At 37.7% G+C, this 16421-nt stretch overlaps 1 protein-coding gene across 1 annotated transcript in view; it reads right to left on the reverse strand.

Moving 5' to 3' along the window:
- LOC145770658 (synergin gamma-like) overlaps positions 1 to 16292 on the reverse strand; it is a 33488-nt gene extending 17196 nt beyond the window's left edge. The window contains exons 1-5 of the mRNA XM_082582351.1: positions 16136 to 16292; positions 3772 to 3967; positions 3462 to 3559; positions 2544 to 2751; positions 493 to 672 (exon numbers count right to left, since the gene is read on the reverse strand). Coding sequence (XP_082438477.1) covers positions 493 to 672; positions 2544 to 2751; positions 3462 to 3559; positions 3772 to 3967; positions 16136 to 16237 — 784 coding nt within the window. The 5' untranslated portion in view covers positions 16238 to 16292. The remainder of the gene's footprint in view (positions 1 to 492; positions 673 to 2543; positions 2752 to 3461; positions 3560 to 3771; positions 3968 to 16135) is intronic.
- Positions 16293 to 16421: the final 129 nt, after the last annotated feature.

The raw sequence follows: 16421 nt of genomic DNA on the forward strand, positions 1-16421 counted from the left end.
AGTTCCTTCACCTCTGGTACAGCTTAACAATCACAACTTTAATGCTTTTAAGGACGCTTGCACCACAGCTGGCTCACTTCATTGTATTTTGCACCACAGCACACAAAAATGTGAATTAGCTTGGATGTAAGCGTTACTCGAAATAATCATACATCAAAAACTTTACTGCTTTGCGTTTTGATACTGTAGTAGCAGTGCTTAAAAAGTATTGTGATGCTCACATGGAACACAGTTGTACATTATAGTGGCTTAGTGGGTGTATGCTATAGAATATATATAATATGCTGTGATATAAGTGATATGAAAATCAATGAAGGAATTTCAAAAATAATTTATGGATATTAGTCATAAACAACAACTTTATCTCTGATGACGTCAGATTAGTCGTGGTAGGTGAAGAATGTACAAAAAAAGAAAACAATTCCCAAGGTGTCATTAGTTCCCACGTATCACAAACATCTAATTCCAGTATTAGCTGTAAGATGGTCATACCAACGAAAGCATTCTCGACCGACGCTAATGAAGACCAGTTTGCAGCCTTGTTGCTGGGCTGGTGTGGTTTGTTCTCTGGCCGCCTACCATGGTGCACAGTTACAGGTTTAAACTTCATGTAAGCGTGCTGTGATTGGTTCATATCCAAGGATGACATCATTTTTGTTTGAAGATCAATTTCTAAATGAAACAATAGTTAATTTTCAGTCAAGTCGTTTTGATGGCAGAGTGTTGTTGTTAAATGTGGACAGTAACCGTTAATTCAAGATAAGCTAAGAGTGCGAGATGGAGAAACTGTCAGTTTTATTTTTCTTCGCAATGCTGCAAAGTATTGCATGATTAACCGACAAATGTGTAAACAAACAGGAAGCATTCAGTTGGCATGAGTATCTATTAAATTGCAATTTATGACAAGTAGTTAGAATTAAGACAAACATGATACACAGTGCCACAGCACATCAATCAACAAGTGCTACTAAGGGTAAGCCAATCTTAAAGGCGTTATTCTGAAAATTGAACTACTGTATCTTGTGTCACAAAAACAGTTATTACCAGTTGCTGTTATCGGAACAGCTGACTCGACGATTGCATACTATATAGTCTTTCGCTAAGTCCACCTCAAGCTAACATGCAAAGTATTAATCCATGCACTTGTAACACCCCGACGACTAATTCACTCTTTTGCTAAACTTCATTCCATATTACATTGATTCCGCCTCTCTAAGAGTGGAAAACACCGCTGATCCGTTAATTACCTTTAGTCGTAAACGTGATCAGTGATCATGTTGCTATGATACTAACATCGCTTCATCGGCTCTATATCCTTCATGGCTGATTTTATCTCATACCGGCTCTACAAAATATGTCTGTTTGTATACAAAATTTTGCATGACTTTCTGCTTCTCTGTTGGAAATTGGAATCATTCGAGTAGCCTATGGTTTTCACCATGTGCGTGGAGTTACATCAATGCTATTATTATTACCGGTACCCGTTGTGTTTTAAAATTGCATTTACATTTGACAATATACCGACATGCTATACTGTCTCAATGAATGCAAAATAGAATAATTGATTGGTTGTTATAGTTTTTGTGGAAAAAACAGATCAATAAACTTCACTTCCATTCTAAATTCAATCTAACACTGAAAACTATGTGCTGTGAATTTTGAGTTTGTTGTTGGTTAATTTTCAAACTGCACGGTGAAAAAAGCACTGAGCACTGAACTGTTGTTTTTATTTTTTTCGCTGAGACTTTTCGGTCATTTGTCCGAAATGATTTGAAAAAATTCGGTCATTTTTTCTGATGAAAATATTTCCTTTCAAGTAGCAGATACAAACCAAAACTTGCACTTCCTGACTAGCTACAACATTAAGTTTCGCTGAGAAACGTTGTCGTGTTTTATCTGAGAAAAGTTAGAACAGACAAACGTTTCTTCAACGTTCATCAGAGAAACGCAACACTTTTTTTTGGACATTTTGACCAAATTGACTATATTTTTTTCGGACATTTTGCTAAAAAATCTGTCAATGACCAATAAATGACCGAAAAAAAAAACCAGGGCCACTGAAACAATTGAACACTAAAGAAAAAGTTCAAGCAAATGTAGAACCCAAGCACCTTTCTATCTGCAATCAGCTTCAGTCTGAACTCTGAAAGCTTGCGCGGGGTGTCTACTGTCTACCAATCAAATGGGCCACAAAGTGTGGAGAGGAAGACTATGCTCTCAAGAGACAAACAGGCCACACCTTTGACATGAGGATTAATTTACGGCCTGCGCAATCAAAACTAGTTGATGATGATGACAGCAGATTATGATTTTGGCTTTTGCTCATGAGGACAAGGCTTCAAAAATTTAAAACATGTTTAAACCAAATAAACCGTGGCCTACAAAAATAGATGGGCCTAGACATTGCTTCGTTTGTTGCTACAAGGTCACGCTTTACAAGTTCTTCTCAAAAAAGTTTTGTCCTACTTGTTGATTCTGTACATATTGATTGAGCAATTGGCCTTGTTATACAATCATGCTAGAGTAGAAGCGAGAAATATTACCTGGTTTAAGATTTACACTAGTCGAGTGGTGCGGATGAGTTTTGGAAATGTTCTGATTTGAATCATCAGAAACAGGTTTTATTTGTCGAACTGGAGGAGATGCAGTTGTTGAACTGAATGCTACTGCTGCTGGAGGAATTAAAGGGGCTGGAGCTGCTTGTGGGGTAGGTGTCGCCCCCAAAAAGTCTCCGAAATCATCATGCTCTTCCTGAAAATTGAACAAAAATTATAATATTGAGCACAACATGATTTCCAGGTAGATACGAGTAGAATGAGCTTCTCATCATCTGGTTCCCAAATTTACAGCACAAGTAGACCTACTGAAAGAAATGGTAATGAAATAAACTAGGCTAATACCGTAGGTACTTTATGTAAGCTTAGGAGCTGTTCATCAATCACATGTTTTCATTTATCAGATGAGCATTAAAGCCATTATTTAAAAAGTATAGCCTATTATATCCTGATAAACATCCTAACTTCTCAGTATCATACCATATTCGAATAGCCCCAAAGAAATAAAGAATTTTCCTGTGGATCAATAAATAATTCCAAGCAACTGTCATCTATCGTTCGACAAAGTACACTTTATATGAAATAGTTCTAGCCGGACATCAAAATAGTATGACATGACAACACCAAGACAATATGATGTTTTGTTCCCAAAAAAGTTGAAATTTTATTGTTGAAATATTTTAACCAAAACACATCTCTCTCTCCATGTGCTTCAAAGAAGCCTGGTCTTTATCCAGAAACATCAGGTTTGACCAGTCTGCTCTTAACCAAAACACGATTATTTGCATTGCAAATAGTTGTGATGTGGATTGTGATATCATCCACTACAAAACAGATTTCAATCACATTGACTTTAATAATGAACAAATAACATATAAGAAGTCAACTATCTTTATCCTGAAATACCTTTTTGATTACATTTTCTGTGACAGACTTTGATTTCTCAGATGCACCAACAATGTTCGACAGCATGGAGTCAATGCTTGTATTAGTAAATGATTTACCTGAAAAGAGTAAATAGTACCAATCGAAGTGGACACATCACCAAGAATCCATATATCAATATCATCTACAAACTTACAACAGTGTCAATTGTGGGGGATTAGGATTTTCTGATGATCCAAATTGCAACACACACAGGAAAAAGGATTTAAGTAAACTATGACTTGGAAAAAAAATATGCTCAACCTAACAGTAACATGATTTGTTGCATTACCAAAGTTTTTAAACTTCCTTTGTTGCTCCAGTTTGTATCGTTTTTGTTTGTCTTCCGCACTATTTTGTTGCTGTGGTAAGGGAAGACTTTGCCTTGGCTGAGCTGCTAAATTCTGAAATTGGCTGGGGAAATTCATCTGTCCACCATGGTTATTCTGTTGTTGTTTCTGTGGAGAAGGATAATGCTGTTGCTGCATCTGTTGAAAAGGTAAATCATCCATAAGATTGTAAAACATGCAACAGAAAAAAGCCTCATTGCTAAAGAATAATTTGAAGTTTCAACTCAATAGTGTTTTGAAAATAGAGGCTTGGGGCAGAGTTTCCTTTGTTGGATGAAAAAGCACACAAAGTCAAGTAACACAATCAGATTCAGCATAATTATTTAAATATTTAAACACGTAAAATATATTAACCCTAAAACTACCAGAAAATCATTACATCTAAAATGAGACAATTGAGTCAGTCGAGACTGGGTATGGTTAACATTATTTTACAGGAATGGCCCGTTTCGGCGAGTCCACTTCGGCGAGTTCCCTATTCAGTCTTCGAAATTAGCCTTGGCAATCGGCAATTGCCGAGGCAGATGCATGAATGGCACATTAGCCTCGGCAATAAAAATGCCGAGGCCACACGAGCGCTTGTGAGGACCACAAGATTACAAAAATAACCCTAATTTTCTTAGACCACACCAGACTAGGAGGTTGATTCAATCTTACTATTGCTTGATGTTTTATTTGGGTTACTTTCTACTTCGCTGGCGCTTAGACACATGCCCAGCTGAGAGAATTGAATCTTTTATAGAAATATCACCCTAATTGCATTGATTCAATGCCAGTAGACGTCAAATTATTGTAAGCATTTACTCCTTATCGCGCTTTGCCTTCCGTTATCTCGTCCAGCTGTATCAGAAACAATCGCGCCGTTTTCACAACGAACCACACAACATCAACAGACGTCGAATACATGTAAGTGATAGGTTAACCTTTAGAGTGAGCTTTGTTAATTGCGGTTTGTGATAGATGTCTGGTTGCGTAACAACAACAGGTGCAATTTTATGTGCTGACAATACTCATATTCCCTGTATCGCCAATAGTTTGAATCCCGCCCCAGCCGAACAAGCTGCGCGCTCACGCCAATCTACCACTCAGAGCCAGGGTTCTGTAACTTTCTGTTCATACGCGATGCGCAATGGTAATCTTGACGAAGGGGGTAGCTGGGGTTCGCATTGAAATGATGGACGTGCTGGATACATTGCAAGTTTCGTTGCAAGAACGGATGAAGTAAATCACGGAAGACTCGATTTTTACTGCAGCGGCTACCCTCCTGGACAGTGGACACCAAGTCTTACGTCAGTCAAGAGATTGAAAACATCCGAAATGCTGCAAACCGAATCATGGAACAATTTTCATCTGTGCTTGAGCAAAACAACTTTAACCAAAGCCGCATAGGTGAGTCTATTTTCATCAGTATTGGTTTACTAGAGAATAGAGATAAAAAGATGAACAACATTCGGTTGACGTTTTAGTTGTTCTTTTAACAAATTGGTAATTTTTTTAAGTAGCTGGTTACTTTTATGACATTTTTACATTGATTCAACGTAATGAGACGTAATACCACACTTTTGTAGATTCCACGTCTGACGATGTTGAATCGACGAAAAATATTGGCAGATAAGTTCACTACAAAAGGTATTTATCAAGTTGCAGGGTTCGATCTTAGCGGTAGTCCGCTAGCCAATGGCTAGTGAAAATTTGCGCGGACTAGTAGAAATGTTGCAGTACTAGTCCGATTGGCTAGTGAAAATATTCGCTGGTGAAAAGTTTTGGTTTACAAAATGGCGATTGGCGACGTCACTCTCACTCTGAAATACTGCAGAAATTTGCTTGCCAGAGGCGAAATTGCATGAAGAAGGCTGCAAAGTCGGTCAACTGAGCACGTGACTACTTTTTTCTCGCATTTTCGCTAGACACGACACGTGGTAGTAGTGAGCACGCCAGGTCGCCAGAGTTGTAAATTCAGCTTTTTTGAAGCCAGATTTTGAGAATCTGGCTGTTTTTCAACTCGCTTGGCTTATTTTTTTTAAATAAAAAAAGCCAGAAAAATTAGGTTTTTTCTTCATGTTTCATCGATTTTTTGTCAAATTAATAAAAAGCCAACATAATTTTGGCTTTTTTTGGCTTAATTTTATCTTTTGCGAAAAATCGGTCTGCGTCAATTCGAGCAGTAATTTCTACCTTATATTTGGTTGTAGTGTCCGACCGAATTTCGTTTTGAAGCCAAAGCTAGAAAATTTTCTAGTTGCTTGTCTTTTCATTAACTATGTTTCTGCGTTGTCGCTGAAGTCAAAGTTCGGTGGGACACTATTTGGTTGTGCACTTTTTATAAGTGTATGTTTAATGAATACTAATTGGCTTTTTCTTGGCTTTTTCAGCTGTGTTTTGCTGGCTGTTTTTAGGCTTTTTTTGTGACTGGGTCTGACTTTTTTGGTGAAGACAGGTTGGCAACCCTGCAGGTCGCCAGCATCCCAGCAAGCAACAGTTAGCGAAATTAACGTTTTTTTTGTTGATATATCGTGATCAAATGCTGATTCAACATTACTACAAAGTGTCTAACGTTGAGCGTTAGCTGGGTAGTTATCGCTATTGTTAATACGTCATCAGACAAGTGAAAAGTCAGTAAACTGGTCGGACTAGTGAAAAATCGTGCGGGCTAGTGAAAACGGGGAGCAAGTAGTCCGGTGGGCTAGTGAAAAAAAAAGTTAAGATCGACCTCTGAGTTGTATTTTCTTTAGGAATTGAAGTCAATCTGGGTGTCTCGCACGTGCGACGTTTCTTCCCTTCTTTCGAGCCAATGAAAGTATGGAAGCAACTGTTTATGCTACGAGATAAGCTGCGACTCCACAACGTTCTGCAATTAATTGAGATATGCGTCGTTTTGCCTCTTTCCAATGCGAAAGTTGAGCTTGTGTTTTCTTCATTTGCAAGAATGCTCAGCAGTTTATATGGAGTAATAAAATTACGTATGATAAATTGATAATCTATATGTATAAAGATTTACCAATGAAATGTAATTTATTGCGTAGATTTTGGTTTACACTGTACTAAATCAAGGATAAATGTATAAAAAACAGTTAGGCTGTGTTGTTGAAACTGTGTTATTCTTTTCTCTAGAATGCGTCTCAACAATGATAGCCAAAGAGCACTAACGCGAGCGCGATGTGCAGGAAGAGACATTTCTCCCAGTCGATATGCTACAGTCATAGATTTGTTCCTTAGTCAACACCCTAATGGAGTTTTGCGAAAGAGAAAGAGGCGTGTTGATGAGTATCAAAGCACGAAAGCCGCAAAACGTGGACGCTTCATTGCGAACGACGAAGACAGTGTAGATTTACAGCCAAGCGTTGAGCCTCTTGATGTGTCTGATTTCAGTGATGACGAGACAACCTCATCCTCCGATGCAGCATCTGATGATTCCGATTCTGACTAGTTCTTTATCCAACAGTATTTGTGTTGCTCGCAGTATTCCCATTGTGTCGAAATTATGTTAGTGTAAACGTAAATCGAGGCAATCTTCTCGCAGGGACCTATTAATTTGTTGCCGGAGACCTGGTTGAGCAATTAACGCTATTTTATGATAATTCAACGTAGCTAGATGTCGAATTAATGTAAAACAAATGTAAATTTCTTATTGGGCATTGTTGTTACGCAATACAACCGGTCGGGAAAATTAAATCGATTTGTGCTGACTCGTACGTTGAATCAATCCAAAATTAACATACTCCCCCCCCCCCCGTGAGTTATTTAACTTTTTTTTTTTTTTCTTATTTAACATGAATTATTGTAACCGCGTGCGTATCGCGTTGCTCGCTACTTTTGGTATTATTACATCACAACAAATCAAACAATGCGGTCTTGATAGACTAGCCTACTCTATTATATAGCCTACAATTTTTTCGTAATAAACGTTTACAGCAATTGCCGAGGCAATTTCAACTTTTGCCGTTTGGCCTCGGCAACGTTTTTGCCGAAGTAAAAATATACTAATTTCGAAGACTGCTATTTGGTGATTTTTTTAAAATTATTGGGTACCGTAGCCTAATTATCATTGCCGCTTTAGGGTTAGGGGAGATTAAGGGTTAGGGGGTTAAGGGTTGGAGATTAAGAGTTCAGGATTAGGGGATTAAGGATTAGGGGGTTAAGGGTTGGGGGGTTAAGGGTTAGGGGGTTATTTGAATGTGGTTATTCTGTTGTTGTTGCTGTGGAGAAGGATAATGCTGTTGCTGCATCTGTTGAAAAGGTAAATCATCCATAAGATTGTAAAACATGCAACAGAAAAAAGCCTCATTGCTAAAGAATAATTTGAAGTTTCAACTCAATAGTGTTTTGAAAATAGAGGCTTGGGGCAGAGTTTCCTTTGTTGGATGAAAAAGCACACAAAGTCAAGTAACACAACCAGATTCAGCATAATTATTTAAACACATAAAATATATTAACCCTAGAACTACCAGAAAATCATTACATCTAGAACGACCGCACCAGTCAATTGACTGGTAGACTAGATAAGGTTAACACTATTTTACAGGTGTGCACAAGGAAATTTATCTCACTTGTGTGTTATAATCAAGCCAATGTCAGAGATGTGATCACTTGAGTTCGATTATTATTAGCTGCAGTCATATGAAGATGCATTAGAAAAAGTGCAACATAGGTAGTATTTTTTCAATCTGTTGGGTATAATTTGCTTGAAATCATTTGTAACTGCTAAAGCTTTCTACAGCAGGGATGACTTTCTCTTGCAATTAGGAGTGACTATGCACCGTAGAACAAAAACGAGCCCCTGCAATCTGCATGTCAACCTATCCTACAACTTGCACAGCAGATCTGTAACTGCTAGCAGATCTGCTGTATTGTCTCAGAAAAGAAACCACTTGGAAACTGTCAAAAGAAAAAAACTCGAAAGCAATGCTGCAACTGTGCAACATATGTGCGAGTCATGTATCAAATTTGTATGTTATTTTTGCTAGCCATTGCAAGACTGCGTCCTAACTTTCAAGACTATAATTATATATAGGTGTCAGCAAAATATTTTTGTGCAAGCATTGAAACTTTCAATACATCCTCAAAAATGCCTTGCTGTTTCAACATTTTTATTTCCACAAACAAAATGTGTAACTAACTAAAATGTCTGCTTTCATTTTGCACAATGGTCCTTTTTATCTACTTTTTCTGTAAACTAGACCTTGTGTCACCCTGTACTTACTTGTTTCATATCTTTCTGCTGTTTTTAATTAAACTTGCAAAAAAATTCAGTTATTTTACCATTTATATACTGTTTAAGCATGAAAGCTACAGAAGTAAAGGAGTTTTGATGATACGAATTTTAGTACAAAAAACAAAAAGGTCTGGCAGCACTACTTCTTAAAATATAGTTAGGCTAGGTAATTTGATGACAAAAATAACTAATATTTTGGTATTCTAAGTTTGCAAACAGACGATGACGTAGGATTCAAAGAACCCAATTAGCTTAACAATTCGTATTTACATTGATTCAATGTCTGAATATTGAATAATATTCAATCGTTGGATTTACAGAAGGCGTCGTTAGATTTTCAAAAAATCGCCGAATAAGAATCTTGCCGAAAAAGGCTCTCGCCGAATAGTAGCAGACCCAGTATTTTATGTAGTAGTTCTAGGGTTAAAGTTTCAAATACAATGTTTTTTGACACAATGGTATGTGGTTACACAGAAAAAAGTAATAATTGAGGTTTGTCAAAAAAACACTACAATACTAGACTATTGGAGATGAATTTTACTACAGATGAAATTGGTTAATCGCATCACCTATTTGCCAGACGTTTTGATACGATTATGCGATTGATTCGTTTAACCAATTTGCTAAAAAAAAGGTTCGTGGTGAATGGCGTAATTGTTGAGAAGACGTCTATGCTGACTAGGCTGCAACGCACATTACAAACTGATACTTCCTACAACTGTTTACAATTCTGGTTAAACTTTAAAGAGTTTACTAGTTTTCTGTTACATAACACTATGCGATATGTTCCAGCCAGCAAAACTGGTTCTTTTTACATTTTACATTGATTTATTGTCTGCAGACGTTGAATCCATGTAAAAAAGACACGCTTTGCTGACTGGGAAGAGCTTGTACGATCAAAGCATTTTTCTGCAAACTGCTGCAATTGGACTTGTTTTCATCTCACCGATCTCTGTGACGTCACAACGCGAACTTTGGCCGTTGAAGTTTTTGATTCAAGCGTGCTATTTTTAGCCTACCAGCTGTGCAGTTTTGAGAACGGAATGTGGCCTACAAAAATAGGGGTATGGTAGAAAAACACAGCTCACACTTATTGTTTGTTTTGAAATCACAAAGGTTTTTTTTTTTCAAGTTTTTTGCGCTGTCTGGTAAAATAATTAATTTGCAGAGTTCTTCAACTGAACGAAACTGCACAAATGAAATTACGCACTGCATTTCACAACAGTAGGCTACTTTTATTCAGCAATTTAAAAAAAATTCTCCAAAGTTTTCTGGTTTAAACTTTTGGACATGTTTCCCTCTCAAGCCGAAATAATTTGTCGGCGTCCATTCCTTGGAAGGCCAGTCGCCGACGGATAACATCAAAAGCATTTAAACTTCTTTATTAGGAAGTGTGATTATTCCTTTTGTCTGCTCTTCTGTTTTAATGAAACCCAGCTGTGCGAAAATTGGTTGTTTGCAGTGCGATGTCTAGCACATAAGATTATGGCCTGGGATTACGGACACTTGTCTTTGTTTTGATCGCTTGTGTCTGTCACACCTTTGCTTCATTTCGCCTTTGAAAATTGCCGACAAAAAGAGACATTCTCTGTTTGCTTACGGGTACAATTATACGATTAAATGAATGAAGTAGGCAAACGAGAAGCAAATCCTGATGCTTTTATCCGACTTATTCTTTTAAGCGGTATACGTTTAACCGATGTTTTTACTTAACATTAGATAGGATTTGGTTTGGGATTTCAGGTTTTGATTCAAATAAACGATTGATACGTTTAAGCAGTATACTATTAACCGATTTCGTCTGTATAGTAATCTTACTTTACTAACACTGTAAGCAATACATGCATACATCGCAACTTCAGCCACAGTGCACCGCACCTAAATATCCTGATGCAACAGTGTACTGTATACACCTATTTGGCAGGCACCAAACTATCTGCACTTGAAAGATGTGCTCCGTTTCTGTTGTTTATTACTAAAATGGAATGCTTAATTGTTGTAAAAACAAAATTACATGTCAGTATTGAACTGATTATTAGAGAGTATTGAACTCAGGGTTCGATCTTAATGCTAGTCCGCTAGTCAATAGCTAGAGAAAAATTGCGCGGACTAGTAGAAATGTTGCAGTACTAGTCCAATTGGCTAGTGAAAATATTCGCCGGTGAGAAGTTTTGGTTTACAAAATGGCGATTGGCGACGTCACTCTGAAATACTGCAAAAATTTGCTTGCCAGAGGCAAAATTGCACGACCTAAAGAGTTGTGCTGACCCAACAAGCCAGACAGGTCTGACGGTAGAGGCCTAACCAAACGCAAGCCATCCAATAGGCTAGTCCACTTCTTTTGACAGTGAACGAATATTATGTATTGTACCACCCTGGCGAGTGGCGTGTCATCTCGTACTACAGATGCACACAATGTAATATTAAAACATAAATAAATATTAAGCACACATCGCATGCCACATTTATTTTTTATGTTTTAAAATTGCATTGTTTGCGTCTGTAATACGAGAGGGTCTGCTACTATTCGGCGAGTCCGATTCGGCGAGTCCGATTCGACTAGTCCGATTCGGCGAGAGCCCTTTTCGGCGAGTGCCCTATTCGGCGAGTTTTTGAAATTTTTGAAAGGAAATTATCGGGTACCGTAGCCTAATTATAATTGCCGTTTTTACATCGTTTTAACGTCGCTAAACGTTGAAATCGTGCAGAAAGGAATAAAAAGAAAATGTTTGAACTATTAAATTAAAATTCGTCATGTCAGGTCAGTTGTTTTTATTTCTGACCATCATATGAAAAACAATACACGTCAACATAGCAAAGGTAGAAGCGACTAGTCCGATTCAGCGAGATTTTTTGAAATCGGAAACCCTTTACTTTAGTTAGTTTCAGTTAAGCCAAAACACTTATCTTAATACGTCATCAGCAGGCCTCGAAATTCACGGCGGTCATGTCCGCCGTCACAGCATGTGATGTCCGCGGGAAGTACCATCTAGATCGGTCATATTTGTCCGCCGAAAAACAACACAGGAACTAGCGATACAAATCGTCATTACATAGTACTAACAATTGTTGCGAGAATATAATTTCCGCGCATCTAGAAAATGTGAATACTGTCTTTCACCCAGACAACAAAATCTATCATTCTTATATTAATTCAATGTAGACGCAGACGTTGAATCAATGTAAAAATGATAGATTTTGTTGTCTGGGTAGCTTGCATTCAAGCAGGAAAACGTTCGATTTTTACGTTGCTTCAACAATTGATGACATTGAATCATGGTAACGAAGGTGAATTCTTCGCTAAGAATCGACGGGAGTACGGGTACTTCCACACTAATCAGCGCAACTTTGTTCAAGTTTTATGTCACAATGTCTGGCTTTGATCTCGGAGTAATATTGATAAGGCAAGGTTGGTTAAAAAATTATACATATTATACGAGTTCAGTAAGCTATTACAGCAACATGTAGCAAAATAAGAAAGAAAAGGCCCAGGAAAAATTCCCTTTCGCTCACATGACAAGCAAAAATAAACTTAAAGAAAAAGACCTAGTGAAACTTTGCACAGCAGAAAATAGTAGCGTTAGTGTAGAAGTTTTTCCGACTCATGCCCAGAGCATTGTGACGCAAGAAGCCACACGACCTCGTTAGGCAGAAGTTAATCAGTTATGCGGTGTATTGAGCAGCTACACGGCGCTTTGACTCTTCAAGCGCACGTCGTTGGTCTGATGAAAGTCTTTCAGAGTGACTTCGCTGAAATTTTAAAAACCCTTCTAAACTGTAGCTATAGTTCTCAAATGGCGAAGAATTTTCAAGATAAAGTGATTAAGCATGACGATCGACGCTAAAATTGTTGTGTCCGCCGTGAGATTTAATTTGTCCGCCGAGATAGCTGCTCAGACCGGACACGTTTGTCCGCCGTCAACAAAAACGAATTTCGAGGCCTGGTCATCAGACAAGTGACAAGTCAGTAAAGTCATCAGACAAGTGACAAGTCGGACTAGTGAAAAACCGTGCGGGCTAGTGAAAATGGGGAGCAACTAGTCCAGTAGGCTAGTGAAAAAAAAAATTTAAGATTGACCCCTGGAACAGATTACTTTTATTTGACGATAGAAAGAGCTCAACACTTTGCTCTTCTGGGCTACCGTACATCGAAATGGGCTTTTGCTTGAGGAATGAGGATAGGTTTCTCAATTTCTTTTATGTCCGGTTTTCTTTCTCCATCCTATAGCTGTCAATTATTATATACTATTATACATTGTACAACGTACAATGTACATAATTATGTGCTTCTCTTTGTTTTTGCTGTTTGTTTTTTGGGTTTTGTGGCTGTGCTAACTACAAAATAAACATATATTATAGCCTACTACATGACTTACCCAGGCCTCGAAATTCACAGCGGACATGTCCGTCGTCACAGCATATGATGTCCGTGGGACGGAATGGCCGATCTTTCGGTGAGTCCGATCCCTTAACGGGGGATTTTTTCAAATTTTTTTTAAAATTATCGGGTACCGTAGCCTAATTATCATTGCCTTTTAGGGTTAGGGGTTAGAAGTTAGGAACTCACCGAATCGGACTCACCAAATAGTAGCAGACCCTCCGTGGGAAGTACCATCTAGATCGGTCATATTTGTCTGCCGAGAAATAACACAGAAACTAGCGATACAAATCATCATTGCATAGCACAAACAATTGTTGCGAGAACACAATTTCCTGCACATTCTAGTGCGCATCTAGAAAATGTTAATACTGTATCCCGTAGCTTCCATTCAAGCAGGAAAACTTTCGATTTTTACGTTGCTTTAACGATTGATGACATTGAATCAGCGTAACAAAGGTGAATTCTTTGCTAAGAATCAGTGCGAGTTAAGGCACTTCTACACTAATCACGCGCAACTTAGTTCAAGTCTCACGTCACAATGTCTGGCTTTGATCTGCGGGGTCTGCTACTATTCGGTGAGTCCGATTCGGAGAGTTCCCTATTCGGAGACTGCCTTTTTCGGAGAGTTCCCTATTCGGAGATTTTTTGAATTTTTTTTTTTAAATTATCGGGAACCGTAGCCTAATTATCATTGCCTCTTTTACATCGTTTTAACGTCGCTAAACGTTCAAATCGTGCAGAAAAAAATAGAAATAAAATGTTTAAACAATTAAATGAAAATTCGTCATGTCAGTTCAGTTGAATTGTTTTTATTTGTGACCATCATATCAAAAACAATACACATCAACATAGCAAAGATATAAAGTGAGCATTCTGTTGCTCCGGTTTTCTTTGGTAAAGTTATGAATATGGAACGTACCATATCACTAGGGTCTTTCCGGTGTTATAAATATGATTTAAGATCTCAGTGGTTAGGTCTAAACCCCACTCATCTAAAGCTTCGAGAATTTCAACTATAAAAGAAATGATACTGTGGAATAAAATACAAAATTCTCTACTGTAAATAAACAGAAGGCGTCGTTAGATTTAGAATTTTGTAATAGGTGAGAATTCTAATATATTCTAAGTTTGCATGCAGAAGGCGACGCAGGATACATGTCAATTTTATCTGAGCAAACATTAATAGTTCAAAAATAAATTTAATTCGCTTTTTAGTCTTAAGATCTCAATGGTTAGGTCTAAACCCCACTCATCTAAAGCTTCAACTATTTTTTCTGCACGATTTGAACGTATAGCGACGTTAAAACGATGTAACAGCGACAATGATAATTAGGCTACAATACCGACGAATTTTCATTTAATTGTTTAAACATTTTATTTCTATTTTTTTCTACACGTTTTGATTGTTTAGCGACGTTAAAACGATGTAACAGCGACAATGATAATTAGGCTACGGTACCGACAAATTTTCATTTAATTGTTCAAACATTTTATTTCTATTTTTCTGCACGATTTCAACGTTTAGCGACATTAAAACGGTGTAAAAGCGGCAATGATAATTAGGCAACGGTACCGACGAACTTTCATTTAATTGTTCAAACATTTTATTTCTATTTTTTCTGCACAATTTGAACGTTTAGCGAAGTTAAAACGATGTAACAGCGGTAATGATAATTAGGCTACGATACCAACGAATTTTCATTTGATTGTTCAAACGTTTTATTTCTATTTTTTCTGCACGATTTGAACGTTTAGCGACGTTAAAACGATGTAAAAGCGGCAATGATAATTAGGCTACGGTTCCCGATAATTTTCAAAAAAAATTTCAAAAAATCTCCGAATAGGGAACTCTCCGAAAAGGGCTGTCTCCGAATAGGGAACTCTACGAATCGGACTCTCCGAATCGGACTCTCCAAATCGGACTTACCGAATCGGACTCACCGAAACGGGCCATTCCGGATCTGCGAGTAATATTGATAAATCAAGGTTGGTTACAAAATTAGATTATACGAGTAGGATATTACAGCAAGATGCAGCAAACTTTGTTAAGTTTTGGTATTACAGTAAGAAAGAAAAGGCTCAGGTTAAATTCACTTTAGCTTACATGACAAAAATAAACCGAAAGAAACAAACTTTGCACAGCAGAATAGTAGCGTTAATGTAAAAGTTTTCCGACTTATGTCCAGAGCATTGTGACGCAAGTAGCCACACGACCTGGTCGGTGGAAGTTAATCAGTTATGCGGCGTAGCAGCTACACGGTGTAGCAGCTACACGGCACTTTCCCGCTTTCACTCTTCAAGCGCACGTCGTTGGTCTGATGAAAGCCTTTCAGAGTGACTTCGCTGAAATTTTAAAAAGCCTTCTATCTAAACCGCAGCCATAGTTCTCTCAAATGGCGAAGATTTATCAAGATAAAGTGATTAAGCATGACGATCAACGCTAAAACTGGCGTGTCCGCCGTGAGATTTAATTTGTCCGCCGAGATAGCTGCTCAGACCGGACATGTTTGTCCGCCGTCAACAAAGCGAATTTCGAGGCCTGCTTACCACTCAGGCACGTTTTTAACCGTTTAAGGTTTTCCCATCTTCCCGTTCATTAAGCCTACCGTGCTGGTAGGCCTATCTCGACTATAGTAGTTAGTAGTATATTTTTTGTGCCGGACGCGAATACGTTAAAGGCGAAAAATAAAAACAATGAACTAAATGACTATACTTGTTGATTTGGCACTTGTCCATAATAACTTATTCCATGAAAGGCATTAGAACTTGATGAACCAGCATTAAGACGTGGATTGGGATTTCCATAAGGATACATTGCATATTTCTATAGCCTAATGTTGCTGTTAATTTACAAAATTATATTATTACTAACACCTGAAACATTCAAAATTTGATAATAAAATTGTTGTTTGCCTTTTTTCTAGAGCAAACACTTTGGATAATACTTATGACAATAAAAAAATGAAATAAATTCAGTAAATAACACTCAAAATTATTAT

The sequence above is a fragment of the Aplidium turbinatum genome, chromosome 5, assembly GCF_918807975.1.
Source record: "Aplidium turbinatum chromosome 5, kaAplTurb1.1, whole genome shotgun sequence".
Taxonomy (NCBI): domain Eukaryota; kingdom Metazoa; phylum Chordata; class Ascidiacea; order Aplousobranchia; family Polyclinidae; genus Aplidium; species Aplidium turbinatum.